This window comes from Alosa alosa, chromosome 8, assembly GCF_017589495.1.
Source record: "Alosa alosa isolate M-15738 ecotype Scorff River chromosome 8, AALO_Geno_1.1, whole genome shotgun sequence".
In the NCBI taxonomy this organism is placed as follows: domain Eukaryota; kingdom Metazoa; phylum Chordata; class Actinopteri; order Clupeiformes; family Clupeidae; genus Alosa; species Alosa alosa.
In genome coordinates this window covers 18870612-18887478 of record NC_063196.1, presented here as the reverse complement: position 1 = coordinate 18887478, position 16867 = coordinate 18870612, and the positions used below count along the sequence as shown (strand labels likewise).

Genomic DNA, 16867 nt, shown 5'->3' with positions numbered 1-16867 from the left:
TTTCCGGTTTAATGAATGAGGTGGATAGGTTAAAATCGTGGTGCAACTGGCTGGGGCACCTGCACCGTACGCCGGCGACCCGGGTTCGATTCCCGCCCCGTGGTCCTTTCCGGATCCCACCCCGACTCTCTCTCTCACTCACTTCCTGTCATTCATATATATATGTGGATGAAATGTGTAATAATCCATAGTAAAACGAATTACTTGCGCAAGAAAAAAAACCTTGTCCTAAAAGTTTAATAAACTAATAAAAAAAAAAGTTGAAAGCTTAGGCTGAGTTTGAAGGTTAATTTGTTTCAAGACCTCACACACACTGTCCTTGAATGGATCTTCAAGCTCTGTAAACAATGCTGTCACTTGCAATCAGACAAGCCTTTCCAAGCGATGCAGACTAGAACAATTGTTGAACCAAGAGGGTGAATGTTCCAATCTATCCCTGGGCCCTGAAGTGAAGGCAGTCCTCATCTCCTCAGTGAGTGACTGACCACAGAGAAATATGGTATGCACAGCAGCCAACACTGTGACTCTGACCATTCAACAACGTAAGTGGGTGCCATATGTTCTCTGTACCAGTCTAATTGATTTGATCAAGGGACAGAAGAGAGCTGGAGCTTTGATTTGCAGACTGCCAAACCATTTCTAACGGGTGTTTCATGCATGTTAATGCAATGATGAGAGAATGTCCTTTAACTGAATAACAGTTATTGGGAGTATAGTAGTTACCTTTTAATAAATGTGTAATAACTAGCCAAAAATGTCAGCCATGTCCATATAGCATACCGATGACATTTAATTGTTCCAATTCCAAATATGAAAAATAACACTAGTGCACTATGCACTATGAAATATTCTTGGGGCATCATAGCACACAGGCACACATAAAAAGCACAATTTCCCCAAGAATGAACAATGTAGCATTAAGTGAAAATAATGATGTTTCTCAAATGTTTTTCAACAGCCCAAAGCAGTCCAAGTCCCATTCTGTACAGTTAATAAGGCCTGACTGCTGTGCTCGATAGTCCTCCTCACACTCACCGATTCATAATAGACCTCTGAAGTTTGTAGGTGAACTTCAGAGGTCTATGCTCATTCATATCCACAGAGGGCAATGGCTTCCCTCCCCACTAAGTGCCCTCACACACAGTCAAGATTGCACTCAACCATATATGTTTCATAATACTCATTCATATCCTCTGAGGACAATGGCTTACCTACCTACCCACCAGGTGCCCCTGCTGCAAAGGCTCCATGGGTTTTCAATACATCTACTGAATACCTCAATCTAGCAGTAGATTTCAACCCTCAAGTGAAAACACTGAGAACACAGGTAACAGAAGAAAGGAATAGCCCCTGACTCCAATATGGTCAGGTGTCTGGGTTAAGAGGGGCACCTTGGCTAGGAATAAGACATGGGCTGGTAAGTGGCGGTCAACTGCAGCCGACTCCTATATTAGGTGAGTCGTAAGCTTTGCAGCTTAAAGTTTTCACAATTAATTAGTGATCTAATCTCTTGACACCCAATTAAACTGGCAGACAACTCAATATTGGCATCCTGTTGAACCAGAAGGATTTGCCCTTCATAAATCACAGAACCGTGATCATTGGTCATTGATTTGACAATCTGCAGTTGAAGCAGTTTAGAGCAACACATTATCTAACTGAAAGCACTTTAACCAGCATGAATATTGTAATTTTATGTTTAAGGGCAGTTCCACGGAAAATGGACTTTTTGTCACATCCATAACGCCAGTGAAATGCCTTGGCATTTGTATGATGTGAATGATAACATTAATTTTTTGTGCCTTTTTTCTCATGTACATTCTTCAGCCAAAAATAGCAAATGCTCAAATTTCATGTAATCATTCACATCATACCATACCATCACATTTTATTGGCGTTATGGATGTTACAAAAAACATAATTTTCCATGGAATTGCCCTTAATTTGACATAATAAAGCTCATTGCTTCAGTGGAAAAGAGAGAGCTGATTAATCGCATTAAATAGGAACTAATACATTATTACTGTAAATCAGGCGTGTCACCAAGAGTTGAAAACATTCGGGGCTTAGCCCCAAATAAAGTCCTGGGGTGTTTGCCCCATGGAAATATTTTAAAATACTGTGAAGTAAATGCACAATTTCAGACAACCTGTCAGACAGGTACTTTATTGATCCCCAAGGGGAAATTCAAGGTCTGAGTAGCAAACAGACATCACACACAACATGCACTTACAGCAGAAAAAGTAATATAAGTATAAATATATATATAAAAATAGCTTCCACATATTGTAAAGGTCTGCCTGGCAAATTTTTGCTTTCATAAATGTACTAGACTGCTCTCAGGTGCTCCCCCACCACCACACACACAGTTCTTCTCCTCAACAACATTCTTAAATCCTTCCCTTTGGAATGTCGCCTTTGATTCTTTCTGTTTATGTACGGAACAACTTGCTGCATCCTTCAACAGTGACACAGCCAGGTATATTTTTCCCCCTCTCCTTTGAGTGTTTTGTAAAAAAAATTGACATCGCAAGCATTCACACCAGTTTTGTGGTCCATACTGTACATTTTAAAGAATGGCCAAGCTGAGGTTATTCTGGCTGTGATGGTCAGCACTTCAACTATGCTGTCTGTGACCCTCTTTGACAAGGGTGCACGGCAAGCTTTAACACCCTCTGGCCTCTGTAAAGCCCACGTGGTGACCTGCACACCCCAACACCGGAGGCTTCAGCTGCACTGTCCTTGACAGGGATCTGGTGTGTTTAATCGGATTGTTTTTCAAGGTTACTAGTGGAGCATATATCTCCCTGGCATCGCCATGACTCAGCAGGCTGGGAGAGTGGAGGCCAAGACAGGCAATATCTGAGATGGAGCTCAGGGAGATGGTATTACACACACACACACACACTCACAGACACACACACACACACACGTACACACACACACACAGAACATGGGAAACATGGTCACAATCAAAATAGACAAAATGTGCACTGTGTGAACATAAAGTTGACTGATGAGGGTGCTTTATGACACACACACACACGCACACACACACTACACACAACATGCACACACACTGTTCATATGTAAGCCCTACATACACAATCACATTTAGTTGTTCCATCTGCACCCCTTCCTCTCTCTCTCACACACACACACACACACACACACACACATGCAGAACATGGGAAACATGGTCACAATCAAACTAGACAAACAGTGACATGTGTGAACATAAAGTTGACTGATGAGGGTGTTTTATGGCTTGTTCCAGCACTCCATTTAAGTGCCTGTAAAATTTACTGCAGCTATAATCGACCCCTATGAGGAGGACCGCTGGTGGAACTACATGCCCAGAGTGCTGCATAGTGCGTTAGATTGAGGGGATCGGAGAAATCTTTGGTCTTTCTGGACTAGATAAACTAGTCATGTCTTGTGTTCATTATATAAACTTAAAATCCCCGGGTAGAAATATACTGTAGGCTGTCTGTGCTGTATGATGTTTTTAAAACAGTGTGCCCTGGCAATGGTAATGCATAATGTAAATAAGAATCAAGTACAAATCGACTGTATGTGTCCTTATAAAGACCTATGAAGTCAAACACGATCACCATATTCAAGTAAGATCTGTTTTAATGGAATTCTTAGATTCAGCCAAATGTTGTTGTTTTTGTGTGCACATAACATCTGTTTGCATGAGTGAGTGTGGTGTGTTTGTGTGTGCAAGTATGTGGAAATCACGTATTGGCACTCCAGGGCAATGCATTTGTCTGTGGTAACGTGAATGACAGTTCGCTTTGTTTGAGAATGCCATGCTGTGCTAGTGCTTGTGCGTGGGAGTGAGTTTCTCTCGTTGCCTGCGAGAGGCATTGTTTAAAACACTACCTCATTAGTCAGGCATCAAGCTCTGACTCCCCAAATGGCTGTTGACAGAATAGGATACCATCTATGGATCTGTGTTTGGGTTGACTGACTGTTCTTCTGGATTCAGCTGATTCATCCTCTCCGCGCGCGCGCGCGCACACACACACGCTCACACACACACACACACACACACACACACACACACACACACACACACACACACACACACACACACACACACACACACACACACACACACACACACACACACACTTAGACACAACAAGATACACACACACACGTTCCTTCTCTCACCCCATCTCCATCTATCTTTATGGTGATGGCTGCTTTGTAATTAGCAGACAGTGGAGGAAGGTGGGGGTGTTTAAAGCAGACTGCTGTTTGATGCTGAGAGCTTTGACTTGGACATCTTCAAAAAAAAAAAACTTTACTGCTGTAATTTAATGAGGGCCTCAGAGTGCCAAAGCACAATGGCCCACATTAGCACCATGTCTACCCGTGGCTCTTACATGACACATACCACTCCCACCGTCTCCACCACCCCTCACACATACACTTGCCAGACACACACACACACACACACACACAGGGAGGGAGAGACACATTCACAGACAAACACACTTGTCCTTTCAGTCTCAAGTAATGAGTTTCTAAATAAAGTATGTGAGTGAGGACATGAAGCAGCTTGAGGTCTATTTTAACTGATGGGAGCTCAGTGACCTTCATGCTGCCTATGCAGAGGCCTGCCAGCAGGAGGCACCACTACTGAATGAACAATGCACATAGAGCTGACTGGCTCAAGTCTTTTTTGGGTCCTAGAATTTGACCTTTGACCCCCTTGGCACCACCAATAATTTTGAATATTATCAATGCTTAACCACCCACATACACTGTAAATCTGACACACCCTTTAACATTAGTTATAGTTGTGTGGCATACATCGTACCAATTTAAGCCTGCATATTTTTACTCTTCAGTGGTTTATAATCTTAAGAGGCAGTGAGCTCACAATAAAGTACTCTGGTGACATGGTATTTATTGTCAACAAGTTACTACTTCAATCCTGGAAATCCAGAACCAAATCCGAAAGATTAAAGGAAAATTCCGGTATTTAGCACTTTGAGTCCCTTTTCTAGTTTGTTTTGGATGAACTAGAGTGGTGGACACCGACATTTTGACGATTGGTCCTGTCTTGACTTTTCCGACTCGATTTGAATCGCCTTTGACTAGTCAGAGTGGCTACCTACAGGCATGCTCAAACATGTCCTAAAACAACCCTTAACATTCGTTTTCAAAACTGTGCAATTCACCGAGTGGTTAGTGGTGTTTGTTGATTATTAAAATCAAATATATCGGCGCAATGTATGATTTCCAGCCGTCTTATTTGCTATTGTGGAACTATTTTTTCAGACACCTCACAACCGCGTATAAACTTCCGCTCAATATTTGAGCCTGAAGCATAGACGGTGGCGCAGTAATATCAACGTGCAGTGAGTCTTCCAACAGAAATCAATGGGATTTTACAAAATGGCAAATAAAACACGACAGAAACTGTATTTCGCTATGCTACTTGTTTTGGAACATCAACAAACACCACTAACCACTCGGTTAGTTGCACAGTTTTGAGGAAGGAAACGCAAGCACCCATCCCATTTGGTCCCATTTGGATATCTTATATTGTATTTGTACCAAAAATGACATTGTAGCCTACAGTGATTCGAAGAGCAATAAACAGTGTTGTAAGGCTGTGTGTATAAAACCGCTTCTTTATCAGCTGGCTAACGCTGCTTTTGCCAGCTCCCCGGTGAAACGGCAGGTCAAATTTTGTATAATTTTATTCAGACAAGAAAGATACATTTAGATTCCCATGTGAACAGTTTAGGAAAAAGGTACCTATTTAGAAATTTGCTTTGCCATTTTTCTACTGTCCCAGAGTTGTCCCAGACATCATTCTATTGTGTCCCGGAGGCATTATTTATAGTCCCCGGGACATCGCGACATCGTTAATTTCGAGCCCTGACTATCGGCCTAAGGTTATCAAGTTCTGTATCACACATGTGCACACACACACACACACACACACACACACAATCAATCAATCAATCAATCAACCGCTATCTAGTCCAAGTAAAGTCCTTTTCTGTGAGAATCATGTTCTTTGATTTCTCAAGTGCTTTTAACACCATCCAACCCCTCAGATGGGTATGGACACTCACCTGGTAACCTGGATTACAGATTACCTGACCGAGCGACCACAGTTCGTCAGACTGAAGAACTGTCTCTCTGACACTGTAATCAGCAGCACCGGAGCACCACAGGAAACTGTGCTCTCTCCAGTCCTGTTCACCCTGTACACATCTGACTTCTGCTACAACACCGAGTCATGCCACATGCAGAAGTTTTCTGACGATACTGCAATTGTTGGGTGTATCAGGGACGAGCAAGAGGAGGAGTACAGGAGCCTGAGTTTGTGCATTGGTGCAAACTCAATCACCTTCAACTCAACACTTCAAAGACCAAGGAGATGGTGGTGGATTTCCGCAGGTCTAAGCCCGCTCTGCTATCAGTCTCCATTGATGGGGTCAATGTGGAGGGGTAAGTACCTACACGTATCTGGGTCTCCACCTGGACAATAAACTGGACTGGTCAGCCAACACTGATGCACTCTACAAGAAAGGACAGAGCAGGCTGTACTTCCTGAGGAGGCTGCGGTCCTTCAATGTGTGCAGCAAGCTCCTCAGGATGTTCTACCAGTCTGTTGTGGCCAGCGTCCTCTTCTATGCAGTGGTATACTGGGGAGGAAGCACAAAGAAGAAGGATGCTGGGTGACTTGACAGGCTGGTAAGGAAGGCTGGCTCTGTGGGAGCTGAACTGGAGTGCATCACTTCAATATCTGACAAAAGGACCCTGAACAAACTGATCAACATCTTGGACAATAAATGTCATCCACTCTACAGCACTATTAAAAAGCAAAAGAGCTTGATCAGCTGGAGACTTCGCTCACTGCCATGCACAACTGAAAGGCTGAGGAAGTCATTTGTCCCCAGGGCCAACTGTTCAATGCCTCACTAAAGGGAACAGGAGAGATAGACTTCTCTGCTTAGTCTGTCTGCCTCTCCACCCTCTCCATGTTTGAGTACCGACTCCCCACTACTGCTTTACTACTGCTTTACTAATGTCCACAGCCTAATGTTTTCACTACTGTTTTACTGCTACGCTGTTTTTCATGCTATATTAGCACACATAATCAATGGCTGCGGTCAGGCTTCTGCTACAATACTGAATGAATGAATGGCCCAATTCGGTAGTTGCACGATTAGAACGTTGAGTAGTTCCGGGCTCTTTGGTGAGCGGGGCCATTTCCGGTTGTACTTAGCTTAGCGTCTGTTATAGTAGCCTGGTTAGCATCGTTCATTCGTTCGCCTACAGTCATGAGCCTTTTAAGTGTGAAGGGAAAGCGGTTTACTTTTCAACGCCAAATACGTAAAACGTCTTTACACTGTTGTGTACAAATTCTTCGAGGTTTAACTCACAGTTGAGTTTCCACCGTTTCCCCGCCGATCCTGAGGTAAAGGCAAGATGGCTGGTAAAGATACGACGGGACAACTTTGTTCCTATAGATCAAAGTTGGGTTTGCAGCAGACACTTCCTCCCGGATGACTTTACCACTACCGAGGGGCCAAAACGATTGAAGAAAGGTGTCGTTCCCTGCTTGTTTTCGTGGAACAACTTCTCCTTACCAGCTCCCAGGCTTAATGTCTGGCAGCGACGTCCAAGACCCCCGTCCCCTGACATGGCCTGTGCGTCTGACCCTCCAGAAGCACCGCTGCCACCGCCACCTGATCATACATACAGTGTGTCAACGTCAACGTCGTCTTTTGAGCTAGTAACCAAGTCACAATAATATTTTGCAAAGTGTCATTTTCAGCATTCATACACTATGTGATTTGTACTCCTCTAAGCATATAGCATATTGTGATTATATTTTTGCAGATTTGCTTCCTATGAGCACTTCAAACGTTTTTGGGAGTTGGTGGACCAGCTGCTAAGACTAAGATGGTACGGATCACCTCTAGTAGCAGTAGCAGTGGTAGCAGTGAACCAGTTGCACCGTGACACCAGTTGCTCTTTCTGATGCACCTCTCTGCAGGTCTGGACCTGAGGGACCTCGCCATCCGTTTCAGGATTCATTCATCCACGGCCAGCAGAATAATCACAACGTGGACCCACTTCCTGTATCATCTGCTTGGTTCCATTCGTCTCTGGATTCCACCAGAAGAAGTGAAAGCTCATCTACCACCAGATTTTTCCTTTTTCCCTGATACACAAATGGTCCTTGATTGCACAGAGATCTACTGTCACTCCCTCCTCTCTCCTTCTGCAGAGTGAAGTCTACTCTACATACAAGTCGCACACCACCTTCAAGGCCATGATTGGCATTGCACCACATGGTGCAATTACCTTTGTCTCACCACTGTAGGCATCACTAAACTTCTTACACCAGAGATGGCCATTATGGTGGATAAGGGCTTCTTGGTGGACAATCTCTGCCCAGGAAAAGTGTACCGACCAGCTTTCCTGTCGAAGAACGCACAAATGACCAAAGAGGATGTCCAGAAGACACAGGCAATTGCCCGTTTGAGAGTCCATGTCGAGCGCAGCATCAGGAGGGTGAAGGAGAACAAACTATTTGATGCTGTCATCCCTCTGTCCATGTGTGGAAGCATTAACCAGCTGTTTTCTGTTGCATGCCTCCTGTCCAATTATCAGAATGGACCGCTGGTTAAGGCATGGGCTGCAAAGAAGTGAGAGCTTTAAAGTGGTTAGTTTTTAGAATTAGTTCTGTCACTTAGGCCTAATAATCAGTTCTTTCATCTAATGATCAGTTATGCAAATAATCAGTTCTTAATGGTTTAAATGTTTTATTGTTCATTTTTACAAATCTATACAACTGAACAGATTTCTGTTGTTCGGTTACAAACAAGTTATTGTTATTAGTGTTTGCACAAGCAATGTTATCTTCATTTTACAAATCTATACAAGACTTGTGTACCAGAAAACAAGGCACAGGTGGCTATGTTTGCACAAGCAATGTTATCTTCATTTTACAAATCTATACAAGACTTGTGTACCAGAAAACAAGGCACAGGTGGCTATGTTTGCACAAGCAATGTTATCTTCATTTTTACAAATCTATACAAGACTTGTGTACCAGAAAACAAGGCACAGGTGGTCATGTCTGCACAAGCAATGAGATCATCAAATGTAGAGATGTTTTTGTTCATTTTTACAAGTGCACAGGTATCGCCAAATGTAGAGATGTTTTTGTTCATTTTTATAAGTGCACAGGTATCGCCAAATGTAGAGATGTTTTTGTTCATTTTAATAAGTGCACAGGTATCGCCAAATGTAGAGATGTTTTTGTTCATTTTTACTAAACTAAAACTTGAACTGATTAAATGATTTTAAAAAGTTGAGTAATCTACAACAACAACAATTGTAAACTGAACACTGAATGTGGAACTATTGTAAGTGAACAAAGATAATTTTAAACAGTTGTAATTGAACAAAGATTATTTTAAACAGACATGTAAAAATAAAAGAAAAAGTGATCTCCCCTCTCCCGTATCACTTCAGCAATCTCTGTGTCTCTGTATATTCTTTGAATGACCATGTCATCTTCTGCAAAGACAACAAAGTCACACCATTCCATGCCAGTGACAAGAAGCTGCCCCTGGACCTGCCAATAGTAGACGTGTTGCCGTTTAAGTGACATGGTGTTGCCATTTGATCGCAAGTACTTGCAGTCAACATAGCTCTTAGCATTGGGGCATTTGATTTCCACCAAGCCAAATGGAGGGTTTTCTGTGGGATCAAATAGAAGGCCATCAGGGGAACAACCCTAACCAGGGGCGTCAGGATGGATTACAAATCCACAGGGCCAATAGTTGATGTTCTTGACCCTGCTGTATTCCTCAACAGCAACTGGCTCTAGTGCCAGGCCCCTCTTCATTGCAGCGGTCTGAACCACGCCCTTCCGCATCCTCTCTGCAAGATGTTGTGCAGCACTCTCACCTCGTATGTGGCAGACCTCTTTGAAGTGGGATTACATTACATTACATTACATTACATTTGGCTGACGCTTTTTTAACCAAAGCGACTAACAACATGGTAAACAGTAAGTTTTAGAACAATTCTCACAATTTTAGGACAGTTTAAAAAAACACATTAGAGTACAGTAAGAATAAGTGCCGGGTGAGTGCTGTATTTTAACAGTTACTTGTCAGTTTAACGGCTGGTGAGTGCTAGGATCAGTAAGACTTGTTGTAAGTGTTGCTATGAGGTAGATGTTCTCTAAAGAGCTGGGTCTTCAGGAGTTTTTTTTGAAAGTGGAAAAGGATTTCCCCTGCCCTTGTAGGAACTGGCAGTGTGTTCCCAACGAGGAACAACAGATGAGAAAAGTTTGGATTGGCTTGGCGTGCGGTGTGGTAGAGCTAGGCGTCGTTAGTCAGAGGGGCGAGCGGTCTGGAGGTAGTGTAAGTCTGTATGAGGGCATTCAAGTAGGTGGGAGCAGAACCAGAGACTACTTTGTAGGCAAGCGTTAGAGACTTGAATTTGATGCGGGCTGCCATAGGTAGCCAGTGTAGCTGGATGAGCAGCGGGGTAACATGTGCCCTTTGGGTTGGTTGTAGACCAGGCTGGCCCGCCGCGTTCTGGATCATCTGAAGTGGTTTCACTGCGCAGGCTGGGAGACCTGTCAGGAGGGCATTGCAGTAGTCGAGTCGTGAGATGACTATTGCCTGAACCAGAAGTTGGGTAGCATCTTGAGTCAAGTAAGTCCTGATTTTCCGTATGTTCATAGAAGTTTAGTTGGTTGTCGAGAACAACTCCTAGATTTCTTGCAGTCCTAGTCGGTGAAACAGACAGGGAGTCAAATTTGATGTTGATGTCGTGGTGTATGGTAGGTTTAGCTGGGATGACCAGCAGTTCAGTCTTTGAGAGGTTCAGCTGGAGGTGGTGTGCCTTCATCCATGTAGCTATGTCTGAAAGGCAAACTGAGATCCGTGCTGAAACCAGGGGTAGATCAGGTGGAAAGGACAGATAGAGCTGTGTGTCGTCTGCATAGCAGTGGTATGAGAAGCCTTTGAAACGGATAATCTGTCCCAAGGAGGTGGTGTAGATAGCAAGAGGAGGGGGCCCAGCACTGAGCCCTGGGGACCCCTGTGGTGAGATGGTGAGGTGCAGATAGCTGACCAAGCCATGATACGTTAAACGAGCGTCCTGTGAGGTAGGAGATTCCCATGTCAGATATAGTATAGAGAGAAGGATACGGTGATTAACCGTGTCAAAGGCACCCGATAAGTCAAGCAGAATGAGTACTGATGATCGGCGGTCGCCCTGGCTTCTTTAAGGCTTCTGTTACAGACAGCAGAGCCGTTTCGGTAGAGTGGCCGCTTTTGAACCCAGACTGATTTGGATCCAGAAGGTTGTTCTGTGAAAGGAAGTCAGAGACCTGTTTGGAGACTGCTCGTTCAATGCCTTTGGATAGGAAAGGTAGTAGTGAGACAGGGCGGTAGTTCTCGACTTGAGCAGGGTTGAGAAAGCTTTTCTTAAATAACGGTGTTACCGGGCCATTTTGAACGCTGTTGGAAATGTGCCGGAGGTTAGCGAGGCATTGATCACATGTGTGATAGCTGGAGCGATGGTCGGGCTGATGGACTGAAGTAGGCTCGTGGGTATAGGGTCCAGCGAGCATGTGGTAGGGCGGCTGCATGTCAGGAGTCTGGACACTTCACTCTCGGAGAGGCGTGAATGCTGAAAAAAGATGTTCCAGCAGTCCCTAGAGGTTGTAGGAGTCGCGGTATCTGAGTCAGATGCGTTGAGTGGGCATGTAGAGAATTGACTGCTGATTGCCGCCACTTTGTTTGTAAAAAAATGAGGCGAGGGTATCTGCAGTAAGGCTGGATGGAGGAGGAGGCAGCTGAGGGTTGAGTAGCGATTTGAAGGTTGAGAAAAAGTTTTTCGAGTGTCTGTAGCGCTGTTGATTTTGTCATTGTAGAAAGCAGTCTTAGCAGCAGTGATGCTGGCTGAGAAGGAGGTCAGGAGTGTCTGGTAGTTTATGAGGTCGTCAGCTAGTTTGGATTTGTGCCATTTCCTCTCCGCGGCTCTGAGTTTGGTGCGCTGTGATCGGAGGGTATCATTTAGCCATGGATGAGAATGTTTGGATCGAGCTGGCCTTGTGGTAAGAGGGCACAGCTCGTCTAGACACGAGGTCAGTTTGGAGCAGAGCGAGTCAGTGGCTTCATTAACCTCCAGAGAGGAGAAGGTGTTGAGTGGAGGTGGACCGGAGGCAACCACAGAGGAGAAGTGCGTTGGAGACAGGTTCGGATGTTGCGGCGGAGCGTGACCATCGGCTGAGGAGCGGAGGCTGTTCTGTCAGGCTGGCGTTGAACTGGATGAAGAAGTGGTCAGAAAAGATGGAGGCGTCACCATGAGGGTGTCTGTGCTGCAGTTCCGAGTGAAAATCAAGTCAAGCTCTTTGCCAGCTTTGTGAGTCGGTGGGCTTTGAACCAGTTCGAGGTCAAAGGAGTGGACCAGGGCCAAAAAGTCCGCTGAGCCTGGGGCATCTAAGTGGATGTTCATATCACCGAGAACAAGAAGCGGACAGTCATGCTCAGGGATGGAGGATAGCAGAGTGTCAAGTTCGTCAATAAAAGTCGCCTAGTTGGCCTGGGGCGGTAGATGACCAGCACGTAGAGTTTTGCTGGGGCGATCACTGTGATGGCATGGAATTCGAATGAGACATATTTGTTTGAAGGCAGTAGCACAAAGCCTATGGCAGGGCATTCAGTCCCTCACGGACTACAAGCCCGCGCCACAGAGCTGTGAGAGCAACATCCCTCAGCTCAACAACCTGAACCGCTTCTTTGCTCGCTTTGAAGCACAAAACAGCACCTGCCCACAGAAGACCCATCCCCCTCTACATGAGCAGCCCCTGTGCCTCTCTGCCGACAGCGTGAAGAGGACACTTGCTGCTATCAACACCCGTGAAGGCAACAGGTCCAGGCAACATCCCAGGTCGCGGCGCTGAAGGACTGCTCAGGGGAGCTTAAGGATGTCTTCACAGACATCTTTAACACTTCCCTGAAGCAAGCCATCGTCCCATCATGTTTCAAAGCTGCCACCATCATACCTGTGCCGAAGAAAACTGCTCCATCCTGCTTCAATGACTACCGCCCTGTGGCACTGACACCATTCATCATGAAGTGCTTTGAGCGGCTTGTCATGTCACATATCAAATCCATTCTCCCCCCCACCCTGGACCCCTTCCAGTTTGCATACCGAGCCAAGCGGTCTACAGAGGATGCAATCTGCTCTGCCCTCCACCCAGCCCTCACCCACCTGGAAAAAAGAGACTCATATGTGAGATTGCTGATTATAGACTTCAGTTCTGCATTCAACACCATAATACCACAACTCATCTGCAAACTTGACAAACTGGGACTCAGTACCTCCCTCTGCAACTGGCTACTGGACTTCCTCTGTCAGAGGCCTCAAGTAGTACGTGTTGGCAACAATACCTCAAGCAGCATCACACTGAGCACAGGGGCCCCCCAAGGCTGCGTGCTCAGTCCGCTGCTCTTCACCCTGCTGACGCATGACTGCACTGCAACCTACAGCAACAATCACATAGTGAAATTTGCTGACGACACAACTCTGGTGGGTCTCATCACCAAGGGCTTAATTTAGACTCAATACAGGTTGGAGGTCGACCATCTGACCCGCGTGGTGCAGGGACAACAACCTCCTGCTGAGCGTCAGCAAGACCAAAAGAGATTGTTGTTGACTTCCGGAGAGGTCACACCCAACACCTGCCACTGACCATCGACGGTGCTGTGGTGGAGAGAGCGAGCAGCAGCACCAAATTCCTGGGGGTGCACATCAGCGAAGACCTCTCCTGGACCACCAACACTGCATCACTGGCTAAGAGAGCTCAGCCGCCTGTACTTCCCAAGCGGAAACTCAGGCGAAAGCAAGTGCTCCACCAGCCATCATGACCACATTCTACCGAGGCACCACTGAGAGCATCCTCTCCAGCTGTATCGCTGTGTGGGGCGGAAGCTGCACTGAATACAACAGGAAAGCCCTGCAGCATAGTGAACACAGTTGGAAGGGATTATTGGTGCTTCACTCCCCTCTCTGAAGGACATTTACAGCACCCACCTCACCCGCCCAAGGCTGACCAAAATTGTGAGTGATGCAAGTCACCCGGCTCACAATCTGTTTGATCTACTGCCCTCTGGGAAGAGGTACAGAAGCCTGCGCTCCCGCACTACCAGACTCACCAACAGCTTCATACACCAAGCTGTAAGGATGCTGAACTCTCTCCCTCCTCCACCCTCAGCTACATAACATCCTGGACATTGGACCCACAATGGCCGCCTGCACTACTCCACTTGCACACTTGTACACTTTACAACTTGTTGTTGTTGTCCTGAAAACACAACACTTCTGCTGCTCTTACATAACTTGCACCACTATGCCACTTTCTTTCTTACTTAGGTCAAACAGAACTACCCAAGCCTTTTATTGGCCTGACTTTGCACTAGTATTTTATTGACTGTCTATGCACAATTTCAACCAAATTTTGCTGCTCTTATTTTTTTCATTATTATATGTGCCCTCTTATTTACTTATTTACTTACTTTTTTGTTTACTTGAATGTTATGTTTGTCTGTGGACTTAAATTGGTAAAATATGTCTTGTCTTCACCGCGGGATAGTGAGAAACGTAATTTCGATCTCTTTGTATATCTGGAACATGTGAAGAAATTGACAATAAAGCTGACTTTGACTTTGACTTTGACTCAGCTGAAAGGCTTTGGTCGCGAGTAGAGGCCTCCACCTGTCTGGCTGCTTCCCAACTGGTTTGGAGGGAAACTAGATGCAGCTGTTCTTGAAGACTGCAAACAAACTGGCAGGTTGTAGGCTCCAATCTGTAATCAGCCAGCGGTAGAGGTGGTGGTGGAGGTGCGTCGGGATGGTACTGGATACACCTACTGACGACGACCGGGTGCTGCATGGCAATGAGGCTTCCCTCCTGGACCTTCCCGAGGGCTGAATCGACCAGAGGGATATCAGGGCTGATTGCCAGGGTGGTGATGAGAGGCGCCAACTCCGCAGGGAAGTCAGCGTAAACCTCAGCAACTCTCAGCACATTTGGATCTGGCAGCTCCCCCTTCACCGCTTCATACAGTGTGCTCCTGTATGCAAACAGTAACATTTATTTTCAGTACAGTAATAATTTTTTTTATTTGTTCCAAGCCATTTATAAAAGTAGAGTATGTAAGTAGTTTCAGATTGATAATATATTACCTGACACCACCTCCTACGGTCCGCTGTTTTGGCTTAGCTGCCATGACAACCATGTCCCTTACGCGACCTGGTTTCATACCCTGTTAAAATGTAGTAATGATTTCAGATCAAATCTTTGCATGCCCATTCAAGAAAGACCAAACACAATGTGCTATGCAGTTCATAATACTTTCAGGGTTACCATAGTCCGTGGCTTGTGCCAGCGTTGCTCTGTCTCAGTACAGCTCAGGACAGGTGGTACAGCACTTAGGTGGAGCTGTGAATAATGCGCCGTCTGGTAAAGCAGGGCAACGTTGTGGTTCCAAAGAACCTTGCCAGCCACACAGGAACACACAGCCTCACAAAGCTGCACTGGAGTGGAGCCATCAAGGATGATCTTCATTTTAAAACAAAACAAAACAAACAGAAAATACATGTATTTAAGCCATCCATATAACCATAACCACTAACATGATATTTGAAAAAAAAGAAAAAAAGTACAAACATAGAAAAGTCCATAATTAATCATGTTTACGCTCAAAGCTTAGGCTAAATGTACAACAAAATAACATCCCTCTGGTCCATTAATATAATCAATGTTAGATGTATCTAATGTTACAATAAACAATGTTACAGTGTCATAAGTGGAAATTATTTCACAGTATAACTGAAACTTAACATACAGTAACTAAAAACCGTTGTCACAATCAGTTTCTGGGGTTTTCAGATAGCCTATCAAGTGAAGTTTGTGGATTTTAACTCAAAACAGTTGATCCAAAGCGCTTTACAGTGGAAGGAAGGGGGAGAGGGAGGGCGCTCACTAATTTTCGGTTCCATGTTCAAGTGCTGTATTGATTAAATACTATATAATGGCATTCAGAGGGCAACATCCGTTTATAATGCCTACATGAAAACCCAGAACATAATTAGTGCAGAACTGGCTTGGAAAATATAACTTTACTATATAAAATTCCTACTCTGAGGTCGTGAGGTTTCTCACTCTTCCTGAGAGACCTGTGGCAGGTAGCTCGGACGCTGACTCTCCCTGTCCCTGGCTCTTTGTTCGACACTAATATGGGTATAGCATCATATTATCATTATGAAAGCAGAACAACATTAACATTACTCAAAACACAGGAAAACATCGATTAAATAAACTTATAGTCGAGAGTAAAAGCTTCCGCTAAATTAACTTCACTGCAACATAGCTGCGCTAAGCAAGGTTGGCAATAGCTAACGTTAACGTTAGTGCCACCTTCGGTGTGAGGGTCGGATTATATTTACTTACCTTCGTAATGGTCGATGTAGCTTGATATGTACATCTTGAAACCTTTCTCCCTCTTACTCCTCGGCGCTGACTATGCTGACTGAATGATGCGATGAACATCATTAATGGTGACCTTGGGAAGGTCGAGCAGACACCTTGTGTAAAACAGCGCCATCTTCAGGAACAACGGAAATGAGGGCGCTCACCAAAGCTAAAGCGGAAATCGTAAACATTCTAATCGTGCAACTACCGAATTACCTCTTGCACTGACATAGTTTTTTATATTACCTTGTCTACATTATACTTTACTCTCCTATTTGTCCATATTATTTATGCTGGTCTCTAGACCTTATTCTTG

The 16867-nt window shown here is 44.9% G+C and overlaps 1 protein-coding gene across 1 annotated transcript in view; it reads right to left on the bottom strand.

Annotated features, from left to right (window-relative positions):
- LOC125299368 overlaps nucleotides 1–16289 on the bottom strand; it is a 39335-nt gene extending 23046 nt beyond the window's left edge. The window contains exons 1-4 of the mRNA XM_048250617.1: nucleotides 16220–16289; nucleotides 15445–15639; nucleotides 15264–15343; nucleotides 14738–15151 (exon numbers count right to left, since the gene is read on the bottom strand). Coding sequence (XP_048106574.1) covers nucleotides 14738–15151; nucleotides 15264–15343; nucleotides 15445–15447 — 497 coding nt within the window. The 5' untranslated portion in view covers nucleotides 15448–15639; nucleotides 16220–16289. The remainder of the gene's footprint in view (nucleotides 1–14737; nucleotides 15152–15263; nucleotides 15344–15444; nucleotides 15640–16219) is intronic.
- Nucleotides 16290–16867: the final 578 nt, after the last annotated feature.